Here is a 25530-nt window from a genome sequence, read left to right as displayed (position 1 = left end):
TGATCTTTCCAGTGGTGCACACACATTATACCACACCCATATGCATGCACAACATGCACACATATTGCATTATAGTGCTTCAGTCACTTATAGGTCCACATTAAGTACACACTGAAACATGTGCCATGTCATGAATTATGGTCGTTAAAAGATCATTACCATGTTGCCTGAGGAACTTAACTCTGAAAGACTCTTTATTTTAATGACTGGGTTTTCATTCTGCATCTAGGGAGTAAGAGGCCTCCCTGGATTACCTGGAGATGTGGTGAGTACCAAAATTAGACTCAAGGGACTATGTGATATGACAGGCTTCTCCAGTTATAAAGTCAGATGATGACATGAGGGCATTGTTTTAAACACAGACACTGATCAGTAAATGTCATATTGAACATAATACATACAAAAAGTGATGTATTTTTTATGATGAGTTCTTAACAAGCCAAATAATTTTTTACAACATCGACTAAGGTCCCATTTATGCAAATAATGTAGTGTAAAATAATTATACAAAAATGGTGATGTTTCCATGCGTTTTGGCCTTTCGTTAACATGAAAACGAAGCTTCAAATCACCGAAAACAATCATTTCTGAAAACTCGGGCCAAAGGGGAGATTTTGAAAAACTCAGTTTTCACGTTTGCATGTAAACAGGGGGAAACGGACATTTAGGCTTCAGAACGTCACGCGCCGTCGTGGAAGTAACGGGAAGTAACTCGTGTCATTCGTTGTTGTTGTTTTTTCTGGGATTCTGATTGGCTAGCATGACTTTACGCTTCTCATTACACTGCCGCCTATAGGTTTGGCCTGCTCATAGCAGCTCTTAACAGCGTATTTATGCGGGTTCGTGTAAATGAAGATATTTTGAAAACGGTCTGGTGTCAGCGATGTTATTTTTAAAACGTAGAGGGGGGAAAACATCCATTTTTGTAAATACCTGGCTATGTGTGCACATTGGCCTAATGCTTAAAAACAAAACATGAGGAGGGGGCTATTTTTCCTCAAGAAGAAGTTGTTGTCTTTGACTAATAAATTGTGAAGCCAGTGAAGGGAACTTCGGTGGATTAAACAAAGTATTTGAATATATCCCCTTTGCCCCAGGAAATTATAATTGATATTTACACAACATTTTATTAATGAGCAAAGTGTCAAGATAAAAATTTACATTATTATTTCAGTGACAAACAAATGACAAAGTGTAAAATTTATCACTCTGGCCCATAATAAAATTTCCTGCCAAATAGACCAAGGAGCACAAAGATTTAAACAATGACATGAATTGCATTTTATTACCTTAACATGTATCTTTGCATTCTTTTAGTTTCAACAAGAGGGCTTACGGGGAGAAAAGGTGAGTGGTGGATGAGTAATTAATACTGTAATTCTGGCTTTCTCCTGGTGTACTTCTCTGTTACTCATGATAACATATTGATTGCCATGAAGAAAAATAATTAATTATATATTGTGATTGTAAAGGTGATATTTCTACCAATTACAGCTGCATAGTACTGGAAAGTTTGTAATTATAATTAATGTTATATAGTAAGGGAAACATATGAAAATCTGTAAACTAAATTGTTACCAAGAAATTTCTTTACCAGTGTGTTCATAAAGGTATGTAATAACAACTATTAAAAAGTTTTAATTCAATTCCCAAGGGAAGCCACAGAAAACCTGATCAAAGTTGGGGTACCGATAATCTGTATTTAAAAAATCAAAAATGTTTAGTTTGTCCTTGAGTAACTTGCGAGGGGTCAAACCGGGTGGTTTTAATGATTTTGAGTTGATTGCTAGAATTTATTTTTTACTAGAACCACTCCTTAGTGGAAAAACTGCCATGCCCAATTTTTAGGGCCTGAGCCAGAAGGTACTTCTGGCGAAGACCCTATTATGTTTGTTTCATTTACATTTATGTTTATTGCATTTATTTCAATTAGTTGCATCATCAATCTGAGTCTTCTTCAACGCCATCATGAGTGCCATTCTTGCATGTTATGGCGTTACAAATTCCACATGCTGAGATGCCCTTGACACCATTCTTATTGCAGCTTATGAACTAGAGTACCTCCTCAGGAGCCATCTGGTCTAGTGTTGGACCCAGCTCATAATCATGAACACCTAATCTCCATCCATAGTCACAGCAGTCCAGAGACATGCTCCGTAGAAGGATCCAGTCCTGGGTCTATAGGTAGGCATGAAGAGAATGCTGTGTAGCTGCACCCTCTGTTGGAGGTGGAGTCTCCGGTTTGATCAGCCCAGCAGCTGCCTTCCATGAGGCAATATATGATCATGTCATTATTATTATTATTATTATTATTATTATTATTATTATTATTATTATCTGTCAAGAATAGTTGTTTTACCCAGGCCAGCGATAGCAGAAACCGTATCACATTCAGTGAAGGCATCACAAAAGAGCAGGTAGTGTCTCTGGCTTTCTGAGAACTTCTTGGATCCTCCTGACATCATAAGACCCCTTTGATGTGGTTAAGAAGCCTGGGTGGATGTTGCTTGAGCTATGATGCACCAGCATTACCCACATGTCTGCGTCTTCTCCCAACAATTGAAAATAGAGTAAAATGTGAAAGTGAAATACCTACACAAATGTTACTGACCTCAACAGAGCCATCTGTAGCAGCAGCCAATGCCTCTCTCACAATCGAAGTGTCTGCATCATTGTAACTCTGCTCCACAGTGGTGGGAAGTTTTCAAAATGTTGAAGAGAAGAGGTGAATGAGCTCACTCTTGTAATGAGTGTTGTCCAAGAACTTTGCTCTTGGTGTCCAGTGCATCTTATCCAGTCGAATCTGGAGATCAAAGCATGACCTCTTGGTACGTCAGATGTGGCCATGATCTTTGGGCGATCTGTTATCGTCATCAAAGATCACAGTGATCTTTTGAGAGTTACGGCCAAGACCCTGCATGGAGCTTAGGTAACTGTTGGCAATCTCCTGCCAAGTCTGACCTTGTTCCCACTTCACCATGTAGAGAAGCCATCCGCCATCAACCACCAAAGTGAAGCAGGGTTGGTTAGTGAGCTCAAGCGGATCAGCCAACTCCTTCAGGCTACACTTGGAAAAGCCTGCCTTGTTTGCCTCGTTAATTTTCTGATCTTTGTTGCTAAAAAGGGACAATGGGATGGGAGTCAGCTCGTACTCCAAGCTTGTCTCAACTGTCATATCCCATTGGCAAAACTGATCAGTTGGTTGAACAACTTGAGGTAGACAAGGTGAATCTTCTTCTCATTGATCTTGGGAATCTGACAGGGCTTATACCTTTGACTTCACCTCCATGGTTGCTGTCTCTGACTGTCCATCCATCCAGTTCAGAATGTTCATGACAAATCCCTGGTTTGACCCCTCAAAAGTTAATCAAGTCCAATTTAAGTATTTTTTGAATTTTCTAAAATCGGTTATCAGTACCATGACTTTGAGCAGTTTTTAATGAGGTTTAATGAGGTGAAGAAAATTAAGTATATTGAAGTTTTGTTTACAAGGGCAGATGAAGCAGGAGGTAGACAGGCAGACTGGAGCAGCATCAGCAGGTGACCCACAATTCTGTTTTGGTCAGTTTTTTTTGTCTACTTAACTGTTAACCCTCCCACATGGTTATGTATGGAACTATATTGCATTCCCCATGAAGAAAACAAAATCCCTGTTTTCTGAATTTATAAGATAAATTGTGGTGAAAATATAATTTCTGCTCAGTTTTCTCAATAAGTATAACATATATTTTTCATAAAAGGGAAAAAAAGAAAATCTGCTTTCTTATTTGCAATAAGAAGCTCAAAGTCGATGGGTTGTATGGAAAGTTGGAAACAAGAGTTTGTAAAAAGACAACTAATATTAATGCTGTCTAGATGACTTTAGAACATTTGCATTTCCATCTGTTTCAAACCCAAAGAAAAGTAAAACATAAAGTAAACAACTGGGGAGGGGCATGTTTGTGATCTGGTATTTTCAAGCACGAACGCAAAGATTTTCATGGAATTTTGAGGTACTGATCTGAAATATTTCTTTTAAATTAAAATTTGAGCTTAATTCAGAAAAACTAAGCAGAAATATTTTTTTCCCATGAACTTTATATCACTGATCCAGAAAAATAGAGTTTTTTTGTTTGTTTTTTTTAATTCAACTGACTGTAATATGCTTCTGTGGTCATAAGGTTTGGTGACCAATAAAAGAAGAAAAAAAATTCAGGTACAAGCAGCTTAAGCTATCTGCCATTTCAGGGTGGCTGGCTTTCGTCTTAGAGATAGGGTTTGATGTCCAGATGTCCAGCGAGCTGCCCCATAGTGACGAACTATCACCTTTTAACTTTTATATTACTTGACAAAACTGAGCTAGCATTTTTTAACATGACGTGAACCTCAATATTTATTGGTATTTCAACAATATCTAAATAGGGATGCTGATTAATACATTTTTGGACTCGTCTATTTTACTCAAATTGAATTCTTAGTTTAAAATAAATCAATGAATTCAACAACACCAATCCCTGCTGGGATGGAACACTGGACTTTTGAATTTCATAGTTGAACACCTTAAGATCATATCCATCATTTGCCACCACAGCCTAGTGCTACTGATAAGCTTGCTGAACTTTGCATTTCAAATTGTTAACGTTTAAAGATGGATAACTATAATGGTAGTAATAGTTTTTATATTTTCGAAATTTTAAATGGTTTGAACATTTACCTACTTTTCTATTTTTTTAGATGAATATGGTACTAAAACGTCACTCCCCTCAGATAAACTGAGCTTTAACTTGAAAGAATTTTGTGGGCCATTAGAGGAAGATGAAGGCCCACCCTTGGACCCAGTGGTTATGAAACACTTCTCGAAACACTTCTCTGGGTATAGAAAAATAAAATCAATATTCTAAGTACAATTTGTTAGATCGTCTGTATGTATGATGTGTATTTCAGGGAGACGCTGGACCTCCTGGGCCTCCAGGGGCTGACGGTCCTCCAGGCCCACCTGTAAGGATCATGATTTATTTCTTCCTTACCATGTGCTTCTTGTTGTTTTGCTTTTGGAAAAGTTATTTTTTGTGTGGAGAAACCACCTGCTCAGATCCATATAACGTGAACACCAAGAAATGAAGTTGACCATGCACATTCTTCTTCCAAGGGTCCTCCAGGTGTACAAGGTCTCCCAGGGGAACCTGGAGAGTTTGGCCAAAGGGTAAGCTTCTCAGTTTGACTGAAGACAGATGATTGCTTCAGCATGTTCTTCTTATTTATGAGAGGTTCATACCTCTTACGAAATGATATTCTCCTGCCATCACTGTGGCCTGAATGTTTTGCTTTATGTCAAAAGGTCATCCTTACTCACAGTCACCCTCTGAACCTCAGAGTGCTTCAATGATAAACCAGTGTCAGAATTCTATGTTGAGCTGGTCTTAAGCAGTTTGTGTGCTTTTGTGAAATATGATTATATGTTTATATGTTATCATACACCACAAGAAGTCAAGAATAACTCCATATCTGCTGTCCGTCACTGCGCATGCACGCACACGTACACTCACAGTCATGATAATTAATGTTGTAACCTGTCAGAGTAGACACACACACACACACACACACACACACACACACACACACACACACACACAATATATATATATATAAATATCTACTTTTTCTGTAGATGTGACGAATAACTTGAAAGTCACTCTTTCAATCAACACATTGCCGCATCCCTGCTCAACTACCATAATAAATGGTAAATAACTTGCGTTAAAAAAAACATAGAAGAGCAGTGAAAATGATTTGCCATCCAAAGATATTGTGATGTGCATTAACTGAAAATGGATTCTAGAATCTTATTACTCAATGCATCTTGTTTTCTTCATATGGCAATATGTAGCATGAAGCACTACATGTAGCCTTTATTGGTCCTTTTTAATTTTTGGTTCAGCTGTCACATATCTGTCTTTTTTTCCCCTCTGCCTCTCTCCACACTGGCTCATCACATCCTGGAACAATATAATTAAAAAAGACAGTCCTTAATTTGTTTTTCTCAAACATTATCAAAGGTGATGACTCCCCTGAGCCTTGTCTCCACTAAGAGTGGTTAGCATCTAATCAGCAATTTGCTGGAATCAACATTTGCAGCTGCTCAGTTGGGCCATCGAGTCAACTCAACTCTATTGGCCATGAATGAAAGATTTTCTACCCCCATTATACACTCACCCTGATATGCTTTGCGCTTGACCTTTTTGGAGGTTTGTTTATAGGTATACCTCAGCTAAGGATTCACTGGCTTCATCCAAAGTGCTGTAGACTGAAAAACTTATGTCATATGGGCCATCATTTTTGAAGCCTATTTCATCCTTTTTTTTTAATCTGTTGTGACGGTTAAGGACACTATCAACAAACTACTGAAGAAGAATCAGAGGGAAAACGCATGAAATATGAGCTGCTATAACAAAAATCACTTGTTTACTAAGAAAACCAATTTTCTACAGATATGTACTTCTATAACCATGCTGTATAATTCGTATAAGTACTTTTTTTTTTTTTACATTTGTTATTAGCTCAGGTAATTCTTTATAAATATTAAGTATTGAATAGCTAAAGCTATCTCAGCAAAACTGCTTAACTTGTTAAATTTGATAGAGTATTACCAGTTTTTGTCTCACTGTTTTTGGACTGAATTAATTTCACCAAGATATTTTTCAGATATGTTAACATTTTTTGAAAAAGAAACACATATGATAACCCATTATCAAACCCATTTAAGGCCAGTTTATTTTGAGATTTACCTCAGGTTTACTTTGACTACCCCCTTGCTAGCTACTTGTTTCTCCCGAGACAGAGGGTGCAGAAGGTATGACATTTTTAATCTAACAGGATTCAGTCTGAAAATACTGTGGTCACTCTAAAAATGTGTCAGTTTTAACTGTACATCTTTAACTCCACCAATTGTCTCCAGTTGTTCAATCCTCCAAAAATACACAGAACATTACCTCAGAGCACTAAAGAGTAGCTACAGTCCTGGAACAGCTGAACTTTGGTTATAGTGATTGTTTTTCATTTTAGTTTTTGATTTATTTTGTCCTTCAGGGAAAGAAAGGTGAAAGTGGATTACCTGGAGTGGATGGACTTCCTGGACCTCCTGTAAGGACAATTCTGAATCCATATCATTCAGCAATGTAAACAAATATTTATTTAAAATGACCCCTTGCTGTACTGTCAGTGTCAGTTCACCTGAATGACCTCTCAAATGAGGGCATTATTTGGTTTTCATAGTGGAGGCTTCTCAGTAATTCATGTGACCCACACAAAACACATTAGTGCTCTCTCTTAAGGTGAATTCATTGTTTGTTTATAGAAAGAAAATTAACTGACTGGGTTGAAAACAACAGGTTTGCCAGTTAATTTTCAAAATTGTTAACTGGAGCAAAATTGAGATGAGTAGTTGGTGGGATGAGCTGTGAACAATGAAGCCATACCTTCCTCTAGTGGATACTTACGTGTACTGACACTGAGGTGCACCTATACTTGATTGAGGAGCCGTTAGAATGTTTACACCATATGACTCACATAATGTCCTTTGACAGTCAATACAATAAAAAGGAGGAGGGAAGAATTGGATCCCTTTTCCAGGGCAGACAGTGCCAGGGCACACAGTATGAAGATGGTTACGTCATAATTATGGAATTTATTGTATTAACCTTAAGTAACTGATTTAATTCAAAGTCATTTAGAATTTTTGAATTTCTTTTTGCAGGGTCCACAGGGTCCTGCTGGGCCACCAGGAAACCCAGGAAATACAGGACCACCTGTAAGTGGCCAGAAATAGAATTCGGGAAGATTATATGATAAAATATTACTGTTACTGAGTGATGAGCATGCTGAGGTACTTCTTCCTTTGTGAAGGGTCTTCCTGGTGAGATTGGATTTTCAGGCAAACCTGGAGAGTCTGGAAAGCCTGTGAGTTTCAATCAGTTTTCCGTTTTATTTTCAGTCAAAGTTGTACGGTCATATACTTTAACTGTTCTTTCTCTAAATGTCAACCACCCCTCTGCTGCTGATCTTCAAAGGGTCTTCCTGGGAAAGACGGTCTGGATGGGCTTCCTGGAAATGACGGTTCCATGGTCAGTATGACCAAACTGAAATATTCTCTTCGGCATTTGTCATCCATGCTCAGCTGCACAAACCAATTTCCTTTCAATTTATGAGCAATGTGTTGTGTTAAAGTTGTTGCTCCTAACGATAAACCGACCTCGCACCTCAACAAAATGCTCCGTATATATTCTTTCCTGCTCGCTGTTATTGTTTACAACCATGCCACTGTTGTCCATTTTAATGTCCACCTGTATTATCATATTTCAATCAACAAACTATGCCAGAGGATGGAGCTTCGGCCAGGAAGAATTCATTTGTTTTTGTAGTAGATCTGACTAAAGTCAAGTCAAGTCAATTTTATTTGTATTGCGCCAAATCACAACAAAAGTTATCTCATGACACTACAACTAGAGCAGGTCTAGAACCACGCTCCTTCAATGAATTTACACCCAACAATTCTCCATCAGCAAGCACATCCTGCAACAGTGGCAACGACGAAAACCTTCCTTTTAACAGGCAGGAAAATCGAGCAGATCCAGGCTCAATGGGGACGGCCTTCTGCTTTGACCGGTTGGGGGGAAAGAGAGCAGGAGAGCGGGGCAGAGACAAAGACAGATAATGGAGGAAAACAGATATACAGAAGGAAAGAGAGGGACAGAGATAAAGAGAGAGAGAAAGGAAGAGACTGATGGACAGACGGGGACGTGAGCAGGTGGAGCTACGGGTGGCAGCTTGAGCCTCTTCAGGTCTGTAGCCTCCCCCAGCAGCACCCGGGATCTGGGATGAGGGGAGCCTGAAGGCTGGGGAGAAGAAGATGGATTAGGAATGCAAATGAGTATGATTTATGTAAAACACATACAGGAGGACAGACAGAAAGAGAGGAGGAGAGAGAAGCCCAGTGCACCATGGGAGATCCCCCAGCAGCCTAAGCCTACAGCAGCACATCTAAGGGCTAGCCTAAGCAGTCCTGACTATAAGCCTGATCAAAAAGGAAGGTCTTTAGTCTGCTCTTAAAGGTAGAGAGGGTGTCTGGGTCCTGGACTGAAACTGGGAGACGGTTCCACAGGAGGGGAGCCTGATAGCTGAAGGCTCTGGCTCCCAGTCTACTTTTAGAAACTCTAGGAACCACCAGTAACCCTGCAACCTGGGAGCGAAGGGTTCTAGCAGGATAATAGGGGACTAGGAGCTCTGTCAGGTATGAAGGAGCCTGACTGTTGAAAGGGTGGATCTGGGATTCTCTGATTACATTAATAACATTGTGAAATAGGCAGTTTCACAGATGTACACTTTTACATTATTTTTCATAATTGTGAAAAAATGTAAGCATGCGTATTTCAAAAACATTTAAAATGTTGAGGTTGATGCATTTATTTGATGGATATAATTACTATTTCATGTTTCTTTGTGCCTTAAAAAAACAACCACAAGCCAACACACCTGTGGCATTAAAGACAATTTACTTTCAAGTCAATGAAAAGTGCCTATACCTGGAATTTTTCAGGCAGTTTGAACAATAATACCCCAGTTTTCACCATTTCTTTAAATTATTTCTGCCAACTAGGTCATATCATCACTGATATTGTTTGATATGTAAACCAGATAACTAAAAATATTGAATTGATTTTGATGTAATTTGGTAGGGTTATGGAATTTTGGTTAAGGAGCAAATTGATTGGATTTTTGAATTGATGTGGAACAAGATTTGTTGGCATTATATCTCCTTGGTGGAGGTATGCACCCTCCCGATTGCCCTCTGGTTCAGCTCAATGAAATGACACTTAAGCCTGAGTAAGCAAGTACAGTAATTATTCAGTCACTGAAATAAAATTGATAAGTTTAATGTAGTGGCTGTGTTCATGTTTTGAAAGCATGACATCTAAAATCAAAATCTTGTGTTGGTAAAGGGGCCCAGAGGAGAGCGTGGAACAGATGGTTTTCCTGGCAAGCCCGGACCTAAGGTATAGCGCCTTACTCTTAATCAGCACCAGACCAGGCCAGCTATGCAGCACATGAGATAGTGTGTACATTTTATCTGCTAAAATCTAACATTTCATGGCTGTGTGACTTCTCAGGGCGATGATGGGCCTCCTGGACCAAGAGGTCCCCCAGGGGAGAGAGTGAGTTTACAGCTGAGGGTTATTTGGTGTTTGATATTTATTGAAACTTAACATTTTATATGTTGTGTACTATTTTTTACAGGGAGAGTCCGGTTCAGCGGGACGACCGGGTGCCGATGGAACAAGAGGAGACAGGGGTGCTCCTGTAAGTGTGACCATATAACTTTATTCCAAATAAAACAATATTAATTCCTTTGACTCAATACACAGTATAGACAACCATTTACTGAGTGTAATCAAATATTAGGGACAATACATTTGGTGAACACCCAGAACGCCTTGGACCCTCAGTGGCAGTGGACCATCATCAAATGTTTTGCCTCACATCAATCGTTGCTTCTGCTGCTGATTGTGGCTTCTCTTTCACAGGGAGAGAGAGGACAGGATGGACCAATCGGGCCAAAAGGTGAAAAGGGTGACAAGGTACAACTAGAAATAAGAAAATGCCTTTATATGTTGAACTGCTTTATAGACTGCAATGAATTGCAGAGCAGGTACAAGCAGAATAGCTGAACTGAGACAGCAATGTTAGCTGTAATTGGATCATTAGCATACAGACAATGTGAACAAAATGTTTCTTGCCTCAGGGTGAAGAGGGAGCCAGGGGCCCACCAGGTATTCCAGGAAATGTAAGTAAAGTTTTGTGCATGGTAACACACTGAACACACTGCAATATACAGTATGATACTGTATAACCATAATGGAACACCAGTGATACACTTTCCAATAAAGTAAACGTAATAATCCATTACTTATTTGTTCTAATAGGTGGCAAATGTGATTCCTGAGCCAGGTGAACCTGTGAGTGTTTTTTTAAACATGTCCTTTAATCTTATAATTATTATGATAACAGTCATTTCAGGAAAAAAAAATATGATTTTAGTTTTACTCTTGTGTTCTTCCTCATCCTTCTAACTTGAATTCTTTGTTCTTACTTATAGGGAAGGCCTGGAGAAAAAGGAGAGAAGGGGGACCAAGGAAAACCAGGAGAGTTGGTGGGATTTTAATTTACTAGCCTCTCCTCTTTTGTTAAATGACAGAATTGTGATAAATTCAGTGCTCCACTAGATGTCAGTAGAGATTCATATAGAGGCAATGAAATGGCCCTATAATGTGTGACCTGAAAATATGGCTGCATAAACCTTGAGTAGACAGTAAAGCTCAGGCTTGATGCTGTTAAGACTTGGTCCAACATTGTGGTTTGTTCCACCTTGAAGATTGATACTTTAAATTTATTAAACAGATAAATTCTTTACTTGCCACACAGCAGCGTTGGCGCTATTTTTTTTTCTTGCTGTACAGCAAGGTAGCTCAGCCACTGAGCAAAAGAGGAAGGAAGACATTCAAGCTTACACACTCACACACACACACACACACACACACAAACGCACGGAAGGAGCCACATGATATATGACACGACATATGAACATAAACAGTGAGTAATTTAATGATTTATCTTTTGATGCAGTGCTCACATTGTGTAAGGTGGTATTCGTTGATTTTTCTAAAAATCTTGAATGAATAGAAAGGACATGTCAAATCATTTTACATACAAGCCATAGGTTTACACTTAGTGTATTTATATACACTAAAAAGAGAGCACATAGAGTGAGAAAAAAATACATGATCTTTAGCCCTTTAGGTTCTTCTGTAAGCCAGGGCCTCCACTGTAGTCTCACCAGATAGGAACAAAATCACCCCATGGCCACTCCAGGGACCTGCTCTGCGGTCTGTCATACCTATTGTGTACATAATTTGTGACATCTACAACCTTTATGAATTTTATTTCTGTTTTATGGAATTATATTATTGCTCATAGCACTTGAGTTTCACTGAAAATGTGACATTTTACCAAAAATATCTAAAAGTCTGATGTGTAATCTGAACTATTAAAGCAATTTTTTTTTGAAGGGTCCAAGAGGATTACCTGGTGAACAAGGCTTTAAGGGTCCACCTGGACCAGCGGTAAGGAGCGACTGACTTTATAGTTATTAACATGTGACACCAGCATACTTCATATGTGATCTTATGATTTTACTCCAGGGACCCAAAGGTGACACTGGTCTTACTGGAGAGACAGGACGTGTTGGAGACCCTGTGAGTAATCTGATTCAACATTATTGACCCTCTCACATCAAATTTTCCACTGCACCAATTCTTAATTTCTGATGTGTTGTTTTTTTTTTTTAAATATTTTTATTTACAGGGCCCACCTGGCATAGCTGGTCCTCAAGGTCCACGTGGATTACCTGGGAATGTGGTGGGTCTTCAATGAACCCATTGCTTGTAGGAGTATGTCTTTCATGCCTGCGTGCACAACATCAGCGCAACTTAAAAATAAAACCTTGTCTTCTAGGGCATTCCAGGAATCATTGGGCCCCCTGGTCCAGCTGGAGAGAGAGGTGACAAGGTCAGTCATCTGCTTTTAAGGGCTTTTTAAATATTCATGGTGCAGAGTGACAATAAGAAAGCAGAGAAGGTGGAGTGACCTTGTATGTCCTCCATTATTGTAGGTGAAAGTCAGTCAAAAGTTTCTAGACACTTCATCCTATGGGGCCAGCCTCTAGACTGTGACCAAATAGTGATTATCATAGACCGGTAACAATTAGAATATGTCCATGTTTGACTGTTACATAGAGATTGTTTTCATTGTCAGTGGAAATTCTAGCTGTTGCAGTTCTTGGCTCAGACACAATGCATTTTCCTCTTGATCAAATCGCACAATTTGCTGCTCTATGCTGTTCCACGCCTCCATAAATACGCTCTCATAAACTGAACACATCAAACATGTGATACTTTCTAACCTCCCCTTTTACAGCATAGTCTGACATAATAAAACAAAAGCATCATGGAAGATTTGGAGTTGAGTCTGCTTCCTCTTATATGAAGTTAGCATTAGCTCATCTTGGCATTTTATGTCAGCATAAACATTTTTGTTGCACTACATCACTTGCGGAGGTCCTAGACAGGCTGTAAAACTTAATAATTTCAAGTCAAGGTCAATAAAAATTATTCCCTGCTCTGTTAAGTTGCACACAGCCAAAGTTTGGACATTACTGTGTGCTAGTAACGTTAGCATCAGGAGAAGGGGGATTTCTCATTTTTCTGTCATTATCTAAGTATGTAATCATCATGTTTTTTCCTGTATCAGTAGTATGGAGTTAACATAATCCATTTGCTCTACAGGTTATTCTTAGAATTTTATCATAACATGTCAATTGAAATGATTGCTTTTGTGGCTTAGAAACTGCAAAAAAACAAAAACAAACCAAAAACAAACAAAACACACACACACTATGAACTGTAGATTCTTCTCCAAATATGATTAAAAAAAGAACAAGTTTGCCAAGGTAGTCGGCACAGAACATTTTAAACATGACATTCTCGTGTAGCACAACAGCAGCTTGAAGCACAAAATATGCGGAGACAGAGTCATGAATGAAATGACATTGCTGCTTCCAATGGAGCGCTGACAGAGAACTTCCATTCAGTCCACAGATGTGACTGAAATGATAGTGAAATTCTGTACTGGGAATTTCTTGAGCTTTTCAGTTTGATTTAAGGTTAAGCCCCAACATTTTTTGCTTGTGGTCCTAAAAATTCTCATTTAGAGGCTAACCAAGCCCCTAGATAAAATAAATAAATAAATGAAGGCAGCCTGGAGCTCTGTTGCTTGTAATTATTCAAGTTACAACAGCATTTTTTTATGTCTTGTGTGAGCTTTGTAATCCTTGCTTCCTCCCGTTTCATGTTGATCCATTCAGCCATGTTACAGGACATGAGCTGTGAAATGTCTCTGTTCAGAATAGCACTGAATCTATTGAGGGGCCAACTTCTTACTGTAGAAATAATTTCTCTGTGAAATGCAATATGTTTCATGCGCTTGCTTTTTTTTATCATATCACTTCTTTATACTTTAGGGGGATCCAGGTAAACCAGGACAAGCTGGTCCAACAGGCCCACCCGGAGAGCCTGGAATTATGGGACCTCCTGGGCCAACAGGGAAGGGGAAAGATGGTCAAAATGTAAGATTGTCACATAGTCTATGCTACAGTAGCCTCAACCAGGCCCAACAGATAAGGTTCAACCATAATAATACATTGATCTAAGCTGAAGGGGGTTTTGACGTGGAAAAAAAATAATACATTTTCTCTTAATACATTTTACACTTTTAAAAGACATCACATATATTTTTTTGAAAGGAAAATGAAAAAAGAAACGACAAGCTGATTTTTTTCAGTTAAATCCAGAACAATTAAGCAAGCCAGATTTGGCAGTTCATTATTTTTCCATATAGGCATATTCACTAGGTGGAACAAAGTGCACTGGTTTTACTCAGGCCAAACTTACTTGTTATTAACTTACTAGTTACTTCAAGAAAAACTGATTGGTTGTCTATGATTCACAAAACATTTTGCCCTTAAACCAGCTCCTAAATGTATGAGAAGTTAGGAGTAGTGAAGAAGACTCCAGACTCAAGACACAAATCCCAAAAACACGAACATGGCTGCCTCTGGGTATCGGCCTCAACATCAAATCAACATGTAGGAAGCGATCAATAAGACAGAGCTTTTAATCGTCTTCCTCCTAAACCTTTTGTTGTTATTCCAGTTCCAAATGTTCCTTGAATGATGTTCTTCATTTTATACACGTGTAGGTCCTGAAAGAAAAGCTGCTCCTGTGTCTCGCTTGATTTTTCTTTCATTTGGTGTGGTGCCACTCATGTTATTGGCCATAGTTGGAATCTAGATCGGGATTAAAAGACTGCAAACAATTTGCTCATCAGTTCATCATACCTGGATTGATGTTAAACCAGTGAGACTGATGGTCTCTAAGTATCAAAGACCAAAAAAATAATTCCCCCCAAAATTTTCCTCATGTTCATTAGCCTATGTTCTTACAACTGTTTCCTGTATTCCTCAGGCATATGCCTTGTAAACGTGGACCCACCTGTAACACACACACAACCACAACACAATATGGCTGGAAAACAAGCCTGAGTCAGCACATTTTCCACTGCAGCTCAACATGTTCCCCATCTACGTGTGGTTGTCCTGCTGACGGGGCAGGAAAGAACAGGAAAAACACTGTAAAGACATATCGCATTAAAATTACACAAAAGAAAACCAGATTTGCCTCGCAGCAGTCCTTTTTTTTCAGCTTCCAGGTGCTATGTTTATGTGCATGAAAAGTAGCAAATCATACCCACTTTTAACTCTAATTTTTGTATTCAAGAATCCATGTGTTTGAGTATCCAGTATTTTAATTGATGTATATTGTGATACTATAGGGGGACCCTGGACCACAGGGAATACAAGGACCCCCGGGGCCAAAGGTAAAGTGATTGGAGCCAGAATATATATATAATGTGTGTGTGTTGAAGGTTGCCTGAAGTTTTTTTTTTTTTTTTATCATGCTCAGGTGCTCTTTCATCAATGTAAGAAACATTTTTTTCCTGGTGCAGATGAGGAAAAAACACATCATTTTTTCCAAAAGCAGCAAAAGCAATTTCTATGTCCACTGCACTGTGACCGTGGCTCTGACGATTACCACTTCTATGCTGCCAGGAGATCGCTGTTGAGGGCACATAACAGAAAAGGCCGGAAAGGAGCATTTGCAGGAATTATGGTGTCAAATCACTCACCTGCATCAATGATACCTTTTTCTTTCCGCCACCTGCAGATTGCCTTTGTTTTTCATCATAGATTCAAAATTTCTGGGATCGTCTGAATGTGACAGTTTCTTGTTCAGTTACATCAGGAGCAAAAATCATCTTTTTTTTCTCTCTCTTAGGGTCAACCAGGATCACAAGGAGATCCAGGGCAACCAGGAGAAAGGGGTCCTGTAGGTGAAAGCAAAGTGGGCCCTCAGGTATGAGCGTCAATGCCTGCCAGTTTAACCGTGTACAATCCTGCTTGTGTATGTTTCTAAATGGACAATTGTTTTTTCCTATTCAGGGGCCTCCAGGAAATAATGGACAACCAGGACCAGCGGTAAATATCTATCTTGAATATGTTCATGCCAGGTGAACAGGTATTTTTAATATGTGTTTATTTCAGGGTTTGAGGGGCCCACCTGGAGTTGCTGGTCCTCAGGGTCCTGCGGGACAGAATGTGAGTCCAAAGATTAATAAAGATGTTTTTCAACACACTGATTTTTTTCACAATTCTTCATCTTTTGCCTTGATTATAGATTAAAAAAAATAGATCTAATAACCCAGTCATTCTTGGTTGATATTAGGAAATATAAATTCATTGTCTTTGCTCCAAACGCAGGGTCTACCTGGAAGACCTGGGGAGAAGGGATCACAAGGAGAGCCTGTAAGTACAGACAGACCCCAGGAGAGAACTATAACAGCTGTTCTTCTCTTCCATAGTGTGGAACATGAATGAGTCCTCAAACATGGATATTATTTAGCATTGTTGAAACTCTGTATCTTTATCTCAAATCTCAAAATTTAAGGGTTTTGTTTAAATGCCTGAAATAAAATTAGCGGTTTATTTATGTTGTTTAAAATAAGTGAATACTACACTAGTGAGGTTTATTAACTATTAAAAAAAAGACTACAGATGGTGGTGGTGGTGGTGGTGATGGTGACGTTCTGCATACATCGTGAAGTAACATTAACTTTTTACTTGCTTTTACTCTTAAAATATTACAAAAAGATGTGTTCATTTGTGATTATCTTTCTAAAAAAAAAAAATCTGAACTTTAATTTGCTCAGAGCTCATTTTCAACATTTATGAGAAGTTCAATGTAAAAATCCTACTGGCTTTTGGTCAAGGGAACCCATGATAATGTGTATTTCTAGCTTAACCTACAAAACTGTTCTATTCTACTGGTTCCACCGTGTGACAGATTGCCATCATCCTGGTTAAATATACACTCTGGCTGCCATGCCAACAAACCTGGCTCGCTGGCATCGCCATCCATTAACATATTTGGTAGGCCTGGCTTTCAATACCAGAGTAGGATGACTACCCCTACCTCTGCTACATACTGACGTGTAATAAAAAAAGGAAGGACAATGAATAGGCTCTAAAACAATAAAAAATATATCCAGCCAGTCTTATTACTTGGGAACTTTAAGCATCCCTAAACCATATTTCTCATAAACAATGGTAAAGTGGCAGATGTGTAGTGGTAAAGACAGTCGGCATCAAACTATCAAGTGTTCCCTCAGGTTCCCTCATTTTGCTTTCTTACCTACAAATTTACGAGGAATCACTGCTCTTGTACTGTTTCAGCCCTAGTATGTTGCAAAAAAAACCTCTAGGATCAGCACAGTGAGACACATTTTGGATGAAAAAGATCCAAACTACTGAAGAGAGTGGCACAGTATAAGCTGAATCATTTTCCCCTGGAAATTGTAAAGAATAAAGGAGACTGAAAATTCGACTCAAGAAGCAAGAAACTGAGGATGATTCCAAATACAGTAAATGTTTAGTATTTGTGGGACTTAAACACACAACAACTGTTGACATCTTTATACAGTAACAGCCATAATATATCAAATCTGTGTATGTTAAGTATGTGTTGCTGCAAACCTAGCAAGTAAAAAAAAAAATGTTTGGAAAGAACCCTAATTATATGCACTCTTTGGTTTGTTTTCTTAACTCCTGTTCCGATATATTTCCTAAAGTCTGGTTTGTAAGTTTTTTCCCCATAAAGAATCCCAGCTTTTTTGCTAGTTTGCTTGTTTTACCCCCCAACACACACACACACACACACACACACACACACACACACACACACACACACACACACACACACACACACACACATGCGCACACACACACACACGCACACACACGCACACACACGCACACACGCACGCACTCAAAGGCAGAGAAGAACATTCTCATAACCATTTCTTGGAACACAATAAACATGGCTGTGTTCCTTTAAACTTGTCAGTTCTTCAATTCTGTTGCAGCACTGAACATGAACTGTCACATGCACCAGACCTACCACGGCATGACCACACACTCCTCACAACACATGAAACGCAAAAATGTGAAAATAGAACCAGTTTAAGGCTCTTTATCATGACCCTCCTCATCCTCTTATCATAATGCAGCCAAATTCACCTTTAACAAAGCCTCTAAAAAATGAATTGCCTTCAAACCTCTTTTTTTGACCATCAGAATTGGTTCAGTCATGTTGTTATAGAATGATATCATTTGTCCAATTCCTGTAAACTTATGACCACTGTGGCGATGCTCATATTTAATGATGCTTGATTGACTTTTCTGGCTGGTTGTTGCTGTGATTGTGAGGACCCACTGATCAGATGGTTCATTTAATTCATTTAGTAATCAGCTGGTTTAAATCAACCATTTAAGGTTAAATGTGGGAGTGTCGAGGACAGGATGTGTGGCGGATTTCACATTTCCAGGTAGACAGGGATTTTTAAAGGCAATCAGGCATAGGACGTCCATAAACACAGTTTTATAAATCCAGATATTTTAATGTGGACACAGTTTCTGTGTTTCATCTGTCTTCAGTCAGCTTTTCTGTACACCTTTTGTAAAAATGAAAACCCGTGTATTAATTTTTTTTTACAAATTCATTCTGTTTTTGACTCTCAGGGAAAGGCAGCCGACTTGTCTGACCTGAATCTTAAGGTGAGTACCATCTTATCATCTGGCTCAGTGACACAAGGACTCAGTTCTGAGACCAATCATAAACATGTCTCCGCCATCCTTTAGGATGTGTGCTCCGACTGCCCTGCAGGTCCACCTGGACCACCTGGTCTTCCAGGAATGCCTGGGGATAAAGGCCACCAAGGACCTCCAGGAAAAAATGGTCAAGATGGCTACCAAGTAAGACAGACTTATTAATATTCAAAATTGGTCATACACCACTCTTCCTTGATAATAAACTTTATGATGAGAACTCTTCTGCTCAGCTCTAAATGGTCAGTGTGTATGAGTGTGTGTGTGTGTGTGTGTGTGTGTCTACTATATTAGCCTTAAACAAGCCGTGAGGTCCAAGTGACACATTGGTTATCATCAATCACACTGAGTGTCTGATGTATTGAGAAGCTCAGCCTGCATCATTAGGTCTGCCTCCTTTGGGGGCAGCAGTGAACGATTAGGACCTAGCAACTGTCTTCCAGGACAGAGAAAGATGCTCCACTATGTCATTACAGGGCCCAGCGGGGAAACCTGGACCTCAAGGGCTGCCTGGAGCTGATGGAGCAAAGGTAAGGTGGCACTAACTGCATTCTTATTGCTCCCATGGCTAAACACTAATTAGCTGCTTCTGGAAAGATGTGCTTTATTCAGGTAACTGCGTGAAATTTTCAAATATTAAATGACTTTTAAAGAGTATATTGCCTTTTCAACATAAAACAAATTAACAAACAAACAAAAAACATGCAAACAATTTCCCTGCTCATAATTTGAGGTTTCTGAGGTTTTATAGGACATCACTTTATTCTTCACTTCAGGGAATAAAAGGTGATCGAGGACCTCCTGGAGGGCCTGGCGATAAAGGAGAAAAGGTGAAAAAGACCAATGAATATCCCGCTTTGCAACTTTATTTCTGTGTGATGAAACAAATATTACTCACATTACATTACCATTTCTGTATTATCTGGTGTGGATTGTATATTTATGCTTTAATCACTGTGTTTGTTCAATAATAGGGTCACCAAGGCCCCCCTGGCCACCCAGGTCCTGCAGGATTAATGGGCACACCTGTATGTTACTATTTCTTCAACATTTTATTTTCTAAAGGTTTTTTTTAGTTTATATAAGTTGGGATCATTTGCTGGGATTTTGACTCTTAGTTGTAATACTGTTGACCTCTACTGACACGTTTCTTTTCCTCCTCAGGGTAACGATGGACAGCCTGGCCCCATTGGGCCCCCAGGACCCCCTGGAGAAAAGGTTAGGTTGCTAGACACATACTCTCCCTTTAGAAATGGTATTACCCATGTGTCATTATTGCACACTCCTCCTCTCCTCAGCATGTAGGTCAACCAGCCTGTGTTGTAATAGCACCCATTAATCTTTTTTTTGCCGCGGTGACACTGACTGCTTTGTTGTTGTTGTATTTTTTTTGTTTGGATTTCACTAGGGCAAAGAGGGTCTCAAAGGAATCCAGGGTCCACCAGGTCTTCCAGGCTTGATAGTAAGAAACATGATTTAATGTACAGCAGTATCATGCATATACAAGACACTGGAATGTAGAATGTGTTAAAGTATCTTTACATGTGTAAATTTACAATGAATTGTGCAGGGTCAACCAGGAAAGATGGGAAAAGATGGCAGACAGGGTGAAACAGGAGAACCTGTAAGTAGAATGAGATGATACAAAGAGCAATGGAAATGTGTTGAAAAATGATAGTGTCCTGTGACCAGAGGAGATGACGAAACTATACCTGGTTTTGACTGTAGGGTAAGCAAGGTGAACCTGGCCCACCAGGAAATCCTGGGCTCCGAGGACTGCCGGTAAGTAATTACCAGTAAACGGATGTAACTAAACACAGTGGCTGCAAATGATGGTGGCTGATTCACTGGTGTCCCTCTTCCTGTGCAGGGCTTCAAGGGCCACAGAGGAGAACCTGGAGCACCGGGGTCAAAGGCAAGAATGACACTCAGTGTTTTTTATGCATTTCAAGTTGCTTGGTCTCTCACCCAGCTCACACGCATGACGGTTTTCAGTTGTAGCACCAAGACCAATAACATGCCTCGTTAAAGGCAGCTCCAAGCCAGCGCTGCCATGCTAACAGTAGAGGAACTGTTACAGTGCTTCCCTGGACACTGAGAATTACTGCTTCAAATTAGTTTGTCACTAAATGTCAGTCATTAGAAATCATGTGGAAAATTAAGGTGCGAGGCACACACTTAGCATAATGTCACATTACATTGTTGGTGGGTTATAGATATTGAGTATAGTTTATTTACAGTTTTATAGGCTATTTAATGTGATTCTTATTTTACCCAGACCACTGCTGACTATACTTTTAGTGCCATTATCAGATCATTGTCATCGGGCATATCAGCCATACATATGCAAGTAACCTTCTTGTGGAGTTGCACAGATTTCAGTTTTCTTGGACAATTCTGTCTGAGAGCTATGCTTGACATGATATAAGAACTTAAAATTTTACTTTCTTCAATTGAAACTTTTATCTTCATAATTAAAGAAAATATTACTCTTAACAGTTTATATGAAATTGCACTGGCTTAAAAACCTGAAAAATAAATGAAGTGCTCTCCCTCTGGAAAGAGGAACAAATGCAATTCTTCCGACAGTTGCCTACTGTTGTAGTTGTGTCTTACACGTCTTTTACATATTGAACAAAAGCAGCAGAATACAGCAGCCAATGGGGGATAGGGAGAGGCTGCAGGCTAGTTCTTGGCTCTGAGTTCTGCCTATTAGCTTTAGCCACTTTCTCTTTGTTAGCTTCTTCAAACTAGGCAGTTCAACGCGGTGACAAAGTTTTAGTGTCCGATTAGGTTTATTGTTCATTTTTGGCCTTACATGTTTTACAAATTGTGAGCCTCATATCCTCATTACTCACAGTGAAGAACTTCCACACTTGACCCTGAATTTCCACTGGGTATGGCTGTCCCGCATTCCCGCTGAGATGCTGTTCACATCAGTTCTCCACACAGCGGCAGACTCCACCTGCCTGCCGGCTTTGTTGTTTTGCTCGGATTCTGCTGATTCTGTTGTTGTCTCTTTATTTATGTGTTTCTATCATGCACCTAGGGTACATGTTTACAGTGTGTCCTTTCTCAGGTCTGTTTTTGCAATTGGAAGCCCGGACATGGTCTTTAATTTTGAAAATTGACTGCAAATACTATGCCATTTGTGTGGAGATTTCCTGTCTGGCCTGACCTGCCCAGAGGAAATTGATGCTGTCCATCAAAAATAGGTTTGCTATTATTCCATGCAAAGCAGTGCAGCAGCAGCTGACTGACTAAGAATTGGAAATACGTGACTTGCTGGTCACTGCTCAGGGCTTGTTACGCTGAACACCAGCTGATTCCAGTCCCTTGCTGGGCAATCAGTGCCTCTCTACATTCTAGTATGACCAACAGGATGGCACATTGTTGGGGACTTCCTTAACAAGATTTTTAACTTTTGGTTATCTTAACACACTAAACCCACTTGTCATGATTACCATGCTATTGTCAGACTCTTCATTGCTTCATTGTAAAAGTCTGACCTATTCATTTGCTCACCTGCAAGCCTTGCCTGGCTTTCTCTGCAACTATAAATGTCCTCTCTTGTTCTCATTTGCACTGGTCATACTGTAATTATGGCCATAAGTGGGCAGCTGTCACTTGTTGGTATTGGTTACAAATGATTAAGATGTTGATGTTACATGGATAACATCAAGTTCAAGTTATGACCTTATTTTCTCCAGATTGAAAAGCCTTTTGTATTTGATAAAGTCATGTTTCTGTATTTCTCCAATCATATATATTTTGATTCCAGTATTGTTGCATTTCCAATTTTGCAGGTTTCCTCAACAGGTGGTTTTGCTTTGCGTGTTTTTTATGATTCATATTATAAAGGCTGATTATTTTGGTTTTGTGTTTCTCTTAAATGTAGCACCATATTTATAGTGTTATATGTTAAAATATCACTCTTTCACAGCTCTGGAACTCAAATAACTTCAACACTCCCCTAAATATGTATTTAAATGATAATATTAATGTCATAAAATGTCACCTAGTACCTGTAGCATTGCTAAAAAACTGCCAAATTGGATCAACAAGTCTTTTTGTTTTTTACTCTGCTAATGTCTTTGTCCTAACACAAGTTTCATCTGAGGAATCAAAGTCTCCTTTGTGGCCAATAATATGTCTTTGCCAAACAGGGAGATGATGGAAAGTCTGGATCACCTGGGCTTGATGGCAAACCTGGGAAGGAGGTAATCTCTCTCTCTCTCTCTCTCTGAGTCACAAAAATATTATGAAATACGGTGTTTTCACTCAACTATGTAAAAGAAAGGAATATGTATGAATGAGAAAACTAATCAACCTTGATGAAGGCTAAGCAGGCTGACAGATCCTTTTTTTTTGTACCATTTTATATCTAGTTAAACATGTCGTGTTTTGTTTGATAACCAAAATTAATAGATGAAATTGAGGCGCTATGCCTGTCTTTTTTCAAGTTTGAGAGTGCTGCAGTCTTGAACGTGGTTTCTGAAGTATATGTTTTTTGACATCCCAGTAAAAAAATATTAATTGATTCGTCACAGCTTTTTATCTTTTGACATTGTACAAATGTTTTTTCATGTTCTTCTTCATCCAGTGACAAAGGGGAATCCCTTTTGCCTAGACATTTAAAGGCTGCAGTACTTTTATACCTCCATTTGTGTGGAACCAGAATGTAAAACGTTGCCAAAAAACCTTTTTACCTCTATTAGTCCCTGACTGTGGGGCTTAGAGAGATGATGTTCTCCAAACAAAACCGCTAAAGACAGAACACCTATCTACCAATTTATTTAAAAAAAAAGTGATTTCAGCAAGGTAGAACATCCCGTAATGGTGGTTGTAGAGATTTGTTACATTTTTTATATGCCCTGAAGATAATACATAATAAAATTGCAGTAATTTAAACGTGTAAAGATTTTCTAACTTTGTCTTTTGTTCTGTTATTGCAGGGTTCTAAGGGACCGCCAGGACCAGAGGGACCTCATGGACCAAGAGGGGAGCCAGTGAGTCATTTCCAGCCACTGGCAGTGCTGCCTGACACAAACACATGATTCAGCACAGTGTCAAGCAGACAGATAGATATGGACATAAAGTGGCACTGGAGTCATTCCTCTTGCTCTCCTTCCCCATCAATTTCCTTTCTGTGTATCTGTGATAGATTTATCTGTCTCTCTCTTTATTATTTTTCTTTTGCCTCATAGGGCAAACAAGGTGAACCAGGACCATCAGGAAAAGCTGGTCTCCCTGGAACACCAGTGAGTTATTTGTTCTGACTCGACAGTATCTTTAAATTCTCTTAAACAGAAAAAAGATTGAAGATACAAAAAAACTCAAACAAGGATGTTCTCTGCCATCACCAGGATGATCATGTCTAGAAGAGAAGTGCTCCCAGAATAAATTTGAGGCTGGAAGAAGTGGAGAAGGGACAATTTTAGGGCAGGCAAGAGAGGAAAGCAAGTGGTAGATTTTTTTGAAGAGATGAGCAGTCAGGATAAATAGAAGTCACTGCTGCCTTGTCCCAGCAGAGAGAGAGAAGAGCTCTGGACCATATGTCAGAGGCAGGTATATAAGACACATGGAGATTGGGGAATTCAAGTTGCTGATGATGCAAAACACTGCCATGAGGTGTCTGAGAGAGGCAGCAATCACCGGAGAAAAGGATCCCTAATTTAAAAAAAAAAAAAGGTCCCTGAAATTAAACATAAATATGTGGTGCTAAGCAAGATTTGTATTTTCTAAAGTAACTAACAATTTCCAGAACAACACACAACCAGCAGATTCTAGATACCCAGAGGATTGGACCAAGAGAATTCCCAAATCCAGATACCCATCCTTTAGATATAAGTATAATATCCCCAAATCAAAACTACAAAAGATGTATTTTGGGATCTTTTCACAGTGTATTCTTCACATTTTTGATGCATCCTGTTTGAGATGTCAGGATTAAAAAAAAAACAACCCAATATGACCAACAGAAATAAGTAAAAGAGCAAGCAAAGGTGGTCCTTTTAGTGTGAGAATCAAAGTTAAGGTAAAGTAAATCTGGTGTGGTATTCCCCAAAATAGTTGGCCTGAAACAAAATGTTGTTTCTCTCCAGTTTTTGACAGTGCACTGTAAAAATGTAATGAGTAGTGTAGAAAAAATAGATAGAATTAAAAACAAATTTATTGACTGCAAAGTTACAATTACAAGCTAAAAAGGATTGAGCGACTCTCTTATACTGTTAGTAAAGTTATAGTGGGGAACAGCACACCAGAGCTCTGCCATAGCCTGCTTGTGTTGTTACTGCTGTGGCTGTGCATAAATTGTTTTGAACATCACACAAACCCTATGAATTGACATGTTTCACTCAAAAAATTGATCTATATGATTCAGTAATATTGAAATCTAGAAAAGCGACATGATTGAAATTTTTTTATCTCGATTATTGATTGAATCGATGACTGCAATAGTTAGTGAATCATTATCAATGAGAATCGACACCACAAGCTTCCAAATTTATCAGTGCTTGACGCTTTGCTAATACACATTAAAAGACAATGGGCCCTGTTCATACCATCTATGGTGCCAGGTGGTTGGCAGAAGGCGCTGTGTGTTTGTTATGCATTCGGGGGCAACTTGGGAGAAGTGAATATTTCTCACCTGCAGAAATGGACCT

General features: G+C 39.1%; 1 protein-coding gene and 1 pseudogene across 1 annotated transcript in view; one reads left to right on the top strand and one right to left on the bottom strand.

The window, feature by feature from the left end:
- Positions 1-25530, top strand: part of col22a1 (collagen, type XXII, alpha 1) — a 74336-nt gene that overhangs the window by 39429 nt on the left and 9377 nt on the right. Inside the window, exons 20-57 of the mRNA XM_086192520.1 lie at positions 230-265; positions 1318-1347; positions 4924-4977; positions 5129-5182; positions 7066-7119; positions 7733-7786; positions 7882-7935; positions 8046-8099; positions 9975-10028; positions 10143-10187; positions 10270-10332; positions 10557-10610; positions 10775-10816; positions 10956-10988; positions 11129-11182; positions 12099-12152; positions 12231-12284; positions 12394-12447; positions 12544-12597; positions 14108-14212; positions 15478-15522; positions 15981-16058; positions 16145-16180; positions 16247-16300; positions 16463-16507; positions 18779-18814; positions 18899-19012; positions 19342-19395; positions 19642-19695; positions 19840-19893; positions 20030-20083; positions 20274-20327; positions 20436-20489; positions 20594-20647; positions 20736-20780; positions 23032-23085; positions 23821-23874; positions 24073-24126. Of these exons, the coding sequence (XP_086048646.1) occupies positions 230-265; positions 1318-1347; positions 4924-4977; positions 5129-5182; positions 7066-7119; positions 7733-7786; positions 7882-7935; positions 8046-8099; positions 9975-10028; positions 10143-10187; positions 10270-10332; positions 10557-10610; positions 10775-10816; positions 10956-10988; positions 11129-11182; positions 12099-12152; positions 12231-12284; positions 12394-12447; positions 12544-12597; positions 14108-14212; positions 15478-15522; positions 15981-16058; positions 16145-16180; positions 16247-16300; positions 16463-16507; positions 18779-18814; positions 18899-19012; positions 19342-19395; positions 19642-19695; positions 19840-19893; positions 20030-20083; positions 20274-20327; positions 20436-20489; positions 20594-20647; positions 20736-20780; positions 23032-23085; positions 23821-23874; positions 24073-24126 (2049 nt within the window). The remainder of the gene's footprint in view (positions 1-229; positions 266-1317; positions 1348-4923; positions 4978-5128; positions 5183-7065; positions 7120-7732; positions 7787-7881; positions 7936-8045; positions 8100-9974; positions 10029-10142; positions 10188-10269; positions 10333-10556; positions 10611-10774; positions 10817-10955; positions 10989-11128; positions 11183-12098; positions 12153-12230; positions 12285-12393; positions 12448-12543; positions 12598-14107; positions 14213-15477; positions 15523-15980; positions 16059-16144; positions 16181-16246; positions 16301-16462; positions 16508-18778; positions 18815-18898; positions 19013-19341; positions 19396-19641; positions 19696-19839; positions 19894-20029; positions 20084-20273; positions 20328-20435; positions 20490-20593; positions 20648-20735; positions 20781-23031; positions 23086-23820; positions 23875-24072; positions 24127-25530) is intronic.
- Positions 1942-3175, bottom strand: LOC147241189 (uncharacterized; annotated as a pseudogene).

The sequence above is a fragment of the Aulostomus chinensis genome, chromosome 22 (genome assembly GCF_037954235.1).
Source record: "Aulostomus chinensis isolate RoL2024-O1b breed Wild chromosome 22, RoL_Achi_v1.0, whole genome shotgun sequence".
Classification (NCBI taxonomy): domain Eukaryota; kingdom Metazoa; phylum Chordata; class Actinopteri; order Syngnathiformes; family Aulostomidae; genus Aulostomus; species Aulostomus chinensis.
Note: the sequence above shows the minus strand (reverse complement) of the source record. Positions and strands in the feature narration are given on the sequence as shown.